This window comes from Nannobrachium achirus, assembly GCF_963921795.1.
Source record: "Nannobrachium achirus genome assembly, chromosome: 3".
Lineage (NCBI taxonomy): Eukaryota > Metazoa > Chordata > Actinopteri > Myctophiformes > Myctophidae > Nannobrachium > Nannobrachium achirus.
This window is the reverse complement of record NC_137812.1, coordinates 41,711,443-41,721,206: the sequence shown is the minus strand read 5'-3', so window position 1 is coordinate 41,721,206 and position 9,764 is coordinate 41,711,443. Positions and strand designations below refer to the sequence as shown.

Here is a 9,764-nt window from a genome sequence, read left to right as displayed (position 1 = left end):
TGAGCAGTACTACAGTATTACTATACTCAAATACATTCAACTAAATTAAGGGAACATTTTGTTCCCTTCATTTCTTTGAGCAGTAAATATAGCTAGACAAGATGTGTGATGGGTGACCTCATTCTTATGACAGTTGGGTAATAATGATGTTTAATTTCTTTCAGGTCAATGCGTATATTGTGGATTGTTTTGTTCTTCTACCCAACACTGCTGATCCTGGTGGGATTCCATGTATGTGTCTCAACGCATGACACAACAGTAACTGCTCCACCAGAGATTGCAGAATACAATGGTACCCTGTACGCAGCCTGCAAAATGAAACCCAACTCCGTGCTGCCAGAGGACCTACCGGAGGTGTACGGGTATGTGCTCTTTCAGCAGCAGTATCCACAGGGAACACTCAAAGTCCTCTTCAATCTCAATGGCTTTCCCAGTGAGAGTACAGAGTCAAGAGCTATACACATTCACCAGTATGGAGACCTAAGCGGGGGATGTCAATCTACCGGGGGCCACTACAATCCACACAAGGTGCCTCACCCGAGTCATCCGGGAGACTTCGGCAATTTTGTCGCCGTTCAGGGAAGAATCCATAAAGTGATCGACTGTCAGGCAACGCTCTTTGGGGAACTGTCAGCAATAGGAAGAGCAGTGGTTATCCACGAAAAGGTGGATGATTTAGGACTTGGTGGTGATACTGGCAGTCTGCTCCATGGGAATGCTGGACGGAGACTTGCCTGTTGTGTTGTTGGTATCGCTTCACCCAGCCTCTGGAATCGGTTCAATGAGCAGATGGAAGTGGAGACAGATAGAACAAATCTTGAAAAGTGATTTTGATAAGGTTGTTAGAGAAAAAAATACTTGCTTTTACAGTATTGCGCATGAAAGTGGCACAAACAAACCCGTTTATTTGAAAATGTATTTAGCAGAAAAATATATTTTGTGCATATTCAACACAACAGGATGGGTAATGCTAAATGTAACTGCTATCTAATGAGTTACACATTCTGATGACAAGTGGGGTCAAGACAATTCTGAGTTGATGTAGCATTATACTACTAACAACATATTTGACATTCAGTATATTCCCCGTGCAAAATATGTCAATGTGAGTTTAATGTCAGACCTTTTTACAGTGAAACAAAACGTGTTATGGGTCGGAGAACTTTAACTTACACAGTGATGGCATATAAGTGAAAAATAAGTATGGTTATATATATTTTTTTACATTTATTGCATTTAAATATATTCTTACATATTCACCGAACACTACATTGTCATGCACCGTGTCACTCTTCTGTGACTTCAGGAGTTTAAAATACTCTTCAATCACCACTCAAACCAAGGCTCGTCTTTGGGATATCCTCCTAATTTTAAGTAATTATGCTAATAAGCTGACCCTAACCCTCTCAAATTGCAAGTTTTAAGCTACAGGTAAGAGCAATAACAATGAGGAAAAACTTGCATTTACAGTAAGAGAAATGGCTTGATTCCTGTTGACATGACACATGACTTAACTTCCGCCAACAGCATGAAAAGCAGATCTTTTGCTAATCCTTTTGCCAGTAATCAGTAGGCTTCATTGAAATCCAGTGCTGATGAGGGACAGAAAAACAGCGAGATTGGGACAAATACATTTTCATTATCCTATGGAATGTTTGTTAAACGGAATGACATCTCCACGAGTGGCTACAAGAGATCTTCAGACTTCCTGACTGAGCTGTACAGCTGCCCCATCTGAATCTTCTGTGTTGTGGTGAAGATGTGATGCCTGTCTTTTATCAGACATTATTACAGCAGTAGGGCCAGGGGTGGAAGATGAAATATCTATGATTTCCCCCATGGAGGTGCAATCATTCCCAAAAGTTCCATCTTTCTGAACGCATTCATCAATGTCATCCTCCCCTTCTCTAGGGTTGGAATGCTCTGAACTTGGTCTCTGGAGATGGCAGGGATCTAAGAGATGGTGTGCTTCTGAGCTCGCAGTAGCAGATGCTGTTAAACACCCATTGCTTTGTGACTGGTGGCGTGGTGAACCCTTGAACTCCATGCTGATATGTGGTTGGTTAGTGCTCTCACACACCTTGTTTGGTGTGTCTGGTTGACTGCTGACTGACGCTTCATCAGAAGACTGGCATGAGATGGTTTGCTTAGACGTCGTCTCTGCACAGAATGGTGAGGATGATGACTCGTTGTGAAGTCCATCAGCTTCACTCGACGTTGGTTTCATTTCAGCCGTTTGGTCTGGTGTCTTGGGTGAGCTCTTTTCACCGACTAAGACATTTGATGAAACAGCCTCCCCTATGAGAATAGAAGACTTCAGTGTATAAACGAATACCAGTTAAAGACAGAAACCTTGTATGTCTAAAACCGTTACTTTTCAGAAATTGTAAACAAGTACCTGTGTTCCAAAGTTGTTATTATTTGTCACAAGAAAAATATTTTTATTGGTTAAATATTTAGGAAAACCCACAGACAGACTTAACCACTTTCTACCTGGCATCCATATTTTGGGCATTTCATTATAGGCACATTTTCAGTTTATTCATTTTTCAAAATCTTTCATAAATTAATAGCAGTCAACAAGCTCACAATGTGTTGCAATGCAACACGATGTGGGTAATGCTTGTAGCAACTTTTATGCAACACTGTCATATGACTAAGTATGAAATACAGAGATACAAGGTTTCTGCCTGAAAGCCACACAACATGAGATATATGAGACATGTCAGGTAGTGATAACAATATAAAGAATATTATAAAAATGCATGAATCACTCATTCACCTTCCTGGTTTTGAAGATTTGGCAACATATGGTCAACATCATTTAAGGTGATGGTATCTCTCCTTCCTGTTGGAGAATTATGTTATTAATAACAGCAACCTTTAAATAGAATTTAGTAAAACAATTAATAATCAAATTACATGAAACCGCTGTCATGAATGTATCCATATGCATACAATTGTAATTTTAGTAGATGTGAGAAAGAAAAGTAGTGAAAATAAAATGTAAGTCCGCTGTTATTACAAAGTAGGTATCTTATTGGCAGAACTTTGAGACATACTTCCATGAAATCCCAGAGATACATTGTAAGTGAGGCCTTCAGGAAGCAAGGCAGAAAGAGAGAGTAAAAAAGAGAGGAAAGTTAAATTATTGTGAATGGCATTTTTTTCTTCTTTTTTTTTAACATTCCTTATCACAACATAAGTTACAGTACGAAGAGACAGACATTATTAGGTCAATTACAGGTGAAGGCATAATGTGTACCTGGCAGGCTCCATAATCCAGCCACTTCCAGGGTCTTCAGTTTTTTCTCCAACTCTGCCACTCGATTTCCTAGAATTCTAGCGACAAATGACAGGGTTTTTGAAAAGAAACATCAGCTGGGCTTACTTTTGTCTTTTTAACTATTTGGAACACCCGACAAGTAAATTAAAATGACTCATTAGCCCAAAAGGTACTGTATTAGTATGATGTGTTAGTATGAGGTGTCACTTGCAGCGAGAGATGATTTTCAAGTTGACATGTTGTGATGTGACATGTTAGCTCGAAACTCTGTTTTTGTAAGCAAGTGAGATCGCCGGGAAATAGGGATGGGACTAGATGCAAATGTCATATCATGATTATTGATTATTGTGGAAGTTATCATGGTAATCAAAATGTGCGTATAACTATTAAAAAGCCACTTTTGTTAAACACTTGTACCCCAGCATCCATATTCTGGGGGGAACATAGCCCAAAAGAAATAGCCAAAAAGCTCACAGTTTCACGTTTATTGTGAGCGTTTAATCACAATTAACGATAACAATTATCTTCCCGTCCCATCCCATCCCAAATAGAGTGTAAATTGTGGTTTGATTTGCTGTACTTGTTGGTTTGGCGTTGGTGCTGAATAACCATGTTCTTCTCATGAATGGTTTCCAGAAGGGCGGTGGCAAGGGACTTGAGGTCTGAGATGGACTGAGGCGTGACGGGTAGACTGCAACCATTTTCTTCGGAGAGTAACAATTCTTGCACTGCATATGCAAAGTTGTAAAGTTATAGTCTCATATTTTACAATAGGCTGTTTCAGTCCATACAAAAGTACAAACATAATTTAATTATGAATTTAATATTGTAATGTCCTTCTGACCTTGCTTGGCAGAGAGTACTCCTGTGAGAGCACTACTGTTGGGTTTCCCACATATCTTAGAGTTTTTCCTGCTTTCCAGGGCACTCTAGAATAAGTGAGAGAAAGAAAAAAAAAAAAGAACGTCTACTTGGGCTTTCTTTCTTTCTTGGGCAGACAGTTTTTAAGCCTGATTCAGTATTTGATATTCATTTTATCATTTCATTGTTCTTATCCAAATGCAGTATTCTCAATATTTAAATTATTACATTTAAAGTCATAATGTGTAACTTTTTCAATTAAAGTTATTTTATATACATTTTCAATGGCATATTTTTCTCAAGAACTATTCCACATAAAAATGCATTGTGATCATGATTGTCTCCCCTCTACACCAAAAATACTCATAAAACTTGTAATATGTACTGTAGTAGTAGTACCTTACCTTGTACTTCATAATGTTTGTTTTGAGCATGTTCACTTCTTCCTGAAGTTGCTTGAAGCGCTCATGTAAATACCTGGAAGTTAAATAAACCATGTTATTTTAATTATTGCCTATTTGTGAAGAGAAGACTTCCTCACACCTAGTTCCTCTCAAGCAAGTGCGTATAGGTAACAAAGACACTATAAGCAAGGAATCCTGGACAGATCAATGATTGCCTATTTAAATTCATCGGCCACGGCCACCAAACGGAACAGTGTCTCAACAGGTCACACTTTTCTGCCCTATTTTGTACTCCGTCATCCAATGGTGTGGTGGAGTGAAATTTGCACATCTTATATATACATTCCTTTAAGAGCCGCATCCCACTTCCAAGCCCATTCACGCCCACTTCACGTCGACTTCAACTCATAGCTAGATCAGATGTAGCTAGATCAGATGTATGTCGGTAGAACTCTAATACCGCCCATAACCCTATGCCGTCCGCTCATTCGCTAAGCACGAGAGAGAGGAGGCAACAGGGGAGGGGGGGCGGGCAAGCGAGAGAGAGAGAGAAGTGGAGCTGAGCGGAGCAGTGTATCGAATTACAACAGAGGGAGGTGTGCGTGTAACATCCGTATACACCACTTGGCTAGGACTGATCACGTGGCACACGGAGTTCTTAACCGGAAGTGCGTCCGGCGGTCAAATATGTCCGACCGGAAACGTGCGCTGCGCCACAATAGTTCCGCCACAATAGTTCCGCCACAATATTTCCCCCCCCAAAAAAAATGTTTTTTTACATTTTTTTTTTAACTTTTATTTTTATTTTATTTGTTGTTGTTTTTTTACTTTTTTTTTTCAAAAAAAAAGTTTTTTAGTAAAGAAGCGGGCGTGGACTCTAGATGTGAGCGGCCCGAAGGGCCGCGAACCTCTAGTACTGTATACAAGACACATTGTGACACGTTGAGAGCTTGTAGATCTGTAATTTCTGCCCAAAATAGGGTTGCCAGGTTGAAAACGGCTTTGATGAGGTTTTCAACTATACTGCTAAGAATTAAATAAAGACACAAACCTGTTCTCCATGCAGAGTGCATCTATATCTAAAATCTGTATCTCATCATTCCCCAGGAGGTGGTTCATTTCCAAATTTAGACGATGTGCCTTCTCTTGAAAAACATTGCGCTCCGCCCTTACATCTTGAAGCTCATCAGTTAGTGACTCCACACTATGTTCCAGCACCTCATTCTATGACCACAGCAAAAAAAAAGAAGAAGATATTTGTATTATTTTAGTCTTAGCTACAGCTGCAGTATTTCATTATTTTTTATCCCCACCAGGCCTACACAAAATCAATCAATCATCAATCAAGCATCACAAAGTCATTTATTACCATAGTGAATTTGACCTGTGATGTGAATCTCTTATGAAGAGTGAGTGTTATAACCATTTAAAATATTATATTATTACTAGTCACAGGTACATAATTACTTTTTTTCTAATTGCCTGAATGTTTGCCATTGTGTTCTGGATAGTTGGAATACAAAATAGTTTAAATTATAAGCACAGGTGGTACAGGCAGCAACCTAACATAGCAAGAGCATATTCTGTTCTCTTTCTCACTCTCTCACCTGTTCTCTCGCTGTTTCCAACTGCTTGACTAGGTCCTCTCGCTCATGAGCAGGGAAATGTCGAGCACCAACCTCCTCATCTCCCAGCCTCTGTTTGGTGATGGTCATTCGGAGAAGCTAGAGAGCAAGAAAGGGATTAGTGGTCAACAACTCAGTTTTTAATTGACCATATACACATGGAGGAAACAACCATGGGTCCATGATGCAAAATGACCACCATGTGAATATAATCCATCATTATTTTCTGCACAGTATACGCATATGTATCAGATACATAATGGGATGACACACTAATGGGTAAATGCATAACAACAGGTCAGGTATGGTACACAATGCAGACAGACATAGTACCTTGTTATCTCCCTGGGCTTCCGCCAGTCTTTGGTTCAATTCCTTTACCTCTTCAGAGAGTTGCTTACTTTTTTCTCTGGAGTCTCTCAACAGCTGGGCTAAGTTCACCTGCATAACACGGGTACATAGTGTCATAGTTTTACAATCTCACTGGAACAGGATATTTAATGCATATTTTGCCATTTGTGATTTTTGGATGCAAGCCACAGAAACGTACTTGATTCCGTTTCTCAGGAGGTAAAGTGGGATCTCCATCCTGTAAGTGATAAAAAAAGAAGCCGAAATTATCACACACAGTACCTGAGGGGGTAATTTGTTTTTCCCTCACTGTATGATAAACTAATTCATAGTTATCTTACAATGATCTCCCTGTACTTCTTCTTGAGTCCTTGGTGTCGCTCTCGAAGCTGGTTGGCCATCAGTTGGTACTGGTCTCTCTCCTGCTGACAGGTATCCAGCTCTTTGGATAGAATCAGAAGGGCCTCTTTCTTGCTTTCCAACTTCCGCTTGCAAACCAAGAACTGTAAGAAGCAAACATGTTTTGGCACCATGAGTCCATGACCTTTCAAAGCCTCCAACTTATTATTCAAATATCAAATGGTACTGATACTGAATCTCTAGTATTCCATATTATGCCAGTAATTTAAATGTTTGGCAAATGCTCTCTAACTCTGCCTTACAAATTACAATTACATATTTAGATTAACCTAAACTGAACGTTAGCATACACAAGTTTCTCTGCCAGACAATACAGAATGATTCCATGCTTCTCTGCTAGAGAAGAATTCATGGAAATGACAACAAGGTAGCTCTGGCAGAGCTAATAACAAGGCAAATAAGGGACTTCTTTATGGCACTATGGTCTTTCTCTGTAGTAAACAATAAAAACAATGGCTTCCTTATCCGCCTACAAATAAAAACAATTACTTCCTTATCCGCCTACTCCAGTGGGGGAGTGTAGTCTCCATAGAGCAAACAAACAAGACTACATGGAACATTTAATCCTGGCTAATCGTATCAACAGTGATAAGGTCATTGGATTGAAACAGAATTCACACAGTAGACAGCATATGCCTACAGCCAGGGGACGACAGGCAACCAATTATGTTATGAACACGAATTATCATGGTTTGATTTCAAATAGAGAGACCCCCCTCCCCTGTTCACCATTCGATCGGTTCGCCTTTGCTGACATGATGCATGTCGTTCTCACCTCATTAACCAGTCCCTGCCAGTCACTCTCGCTTCTTCTGGGCGGATTCATCTTTCTCTTTATCCAAACTACGTCGCGTGTCAGTAGTGCATGATAAATGTCACTGCGTCTGCGAGCAAGCGTAGCAGTATCACATTGATGCTGTTGATTAAAGCTGGAGGACAGAGGACAAGCATTCAGGACAGCTGTCTGGGACCCTGTGTTGTGTTGTCACGTACAGTAGGCTACCTCACTTCCGTTCCGTGAGGACTGAGGAGATGCGTTTGAGATCATGTGGGATCCTCGTAAATTAGAACACTTTCATGGGAAGACCGTAAAGTCCAGAGTCCACTCAGCATCCACTACTACTATGGCATTTTATACAACACGAATATTTGGCATGATTCATTGTACAGACTACTTAACATTATTTGGGTGTGCTTGTGCTGTGCCTGTGAGCCGCTGTATGTCTTGCAGACAGCGTTAAGGGGATTGCACACGGTACGCGGTCACCGCCTGCTAGTAATTCATTTTCAATGAGAGGCGGGCGGCTATTTCGTCCGCGCAGCGAAGTTTAGAGGCGGCGAGGCGAGCGGGCGCAGTCCCGTGAAAATCCCCGCGAGCGTGCTCGTTTGTGCATGCGTACGCGGGCGGTGAGAGATGGATTGTGTTCATCTTTGTGAAATACCGCGCAGCGTTTACTCAAAGAGCGAGTGTGTTTGTGTATAATCACCGCGGCGCGGTCCTCGCAGATCCAAGCGGGAGCCCCGGCGGCAACCGCTGTCCGTCTGTAGAGCGCGCCGCGGTGATACACAAACACACTCGCTCTGCGAGTAAACGCTGCGCGGTATTTCACAAAGATGAACACAATCCATCTCTCACCGCCCGCGTACGCATGCACAAACGAGCACGCTCGCGGGGATTTTCACGGGACTGCGCCCGCTCGCCTCGCCGCCTCTAAACTTCGCTGCGCGGACGAAATAGCCGCCCGCCTCTCATTGAAAATGAATTACTAGCAGGCGGTGACCGCGTACCGTGTGCAATCCCCTTTATAGAGGTAAATTAAAGAAAAACACACCCTTGCATTTCAGTGGAAAATAATGTAGGCATATGCATTTGCAAATGCATAAACATTATCAAAATGTTGCCTATGCTGTGTGCATGGTCCTTCCTTGGTTAGAGGACAACATGGCATATTGGAGGATTGTAGAATGCTGCCCACTGAGCCCAGTCTCTGCAGCCTGAGTGAATGAAATTGAATGCACCACCAGGATGTGTAGAGACTGAGGGAGAGAGGGTGTGGGGCTTGGATTTCCTGTGCTCAGTGCTGACTGGCTGCTTGCTTGATTGATTGATTGATTGATTGATTGATTGAAGAATTTATTAGAAGTTTGCAATAGAAAAAAGTACAGTTTCATGACAGTACAAATCACTGGTACAAGGTCAACTAAAAGGAGATCCTAGAAAGCAGAGGCCTATTTCCACAGGAACCACACTTTAAGTATCTCATATGAAAGACAGACGGATAGAACATACTTGATCTAGGATAATATCAGTTTCAAAAGCATAACATCAAATACAAAGGCAGAAAAGAAAGAAAAAAAAGGGGGGGGGGGGGGCTTAGTCTATTTACAAGTCACGGGTAGCAGCTGTCTGAAGGTGACTTTTCATACCAATTTTTTTTTAAGCCAGTCTCAGCAGGGAGGTGGCATATTGTAGGGTCAATTTTGAAAGAGCAGAGAACAGAGATTCATCACATTGGATGATAAAAGCCTCCCATACAACAAACTAATAAATAATACATGAACAAACAAATTGTTTCCATGAAGGATTCATTTGGCTATTTTTACAAACATTACATCATTCCATTATCTTTTTCAACTTTAGACTAACGCATCTATGGCCTATTGCCTATTTCAAGCAAGGTAAAGATATACATTAGGAACTCACTGGAGCATTTTATGACATGCTCATGACACGCTTATGTTTCACAGGTTATGCTGCTGCAAGGTATAGAGGTCAGAATACTCAATATAATCAAGAGTAAGTAATCAGAGCCAGTA

The 9,764-nt window shown here is 41.0% G+C and overlaps 1 protein-coding gene across 2 annotated transcripts; it reads right to left on the bottom strand.

Annotated features, from left to right (window-relative positions):
- Window positions 1–463: 463 nt before the first annotated feature.
- Window positions 464–7,922, bottom strand: LOC308281956 (coiled-coil domain-containing protein 149-like). 2 transcript variants are annotated; one of them, XM_080722301.1, is made up of 13 exons: window positions 7,723–7,922; window positions 6,869–7,030; window positions 6,727–6,765; window positions 6,510–6,617; window positions 6,159–6,275; window positions 5,603–5,775; window positions 4,552–4,624; window positions 4,131–4,215; window positions 3,867–4,014; window positions 3,266–3,342; window positions 2,783–2,848; window positions 2,081–2,298; window positions 464–767 (listed from the first exon to the last, which is right to left on the bottom strand). In XM_080722301.1, the coding sequence occupies exons 1-13, from the start codon at window positions 7,771–7,773 to the stop codon at window positions 606–608; spliced, it is 1,479 nt and encodes a 492-aa protein (XP_080578427.1). In that variant the 5' UTR covers window positions 7,774–7,922; the 3' UTR covers window positions 464–605. The 2 variants fall into 2 exon arrangements, with proteins under 2 accessions (XP_080578427.1, XP_080578426.1); XM_080722300.1 differs by lacking the exon at window positions 464–767 and having other exon boundaries at window positions 873–2,298.
- Between the last annotated feature and the right edge of the window lie 1,842 nt (window positions 7,923–9,764).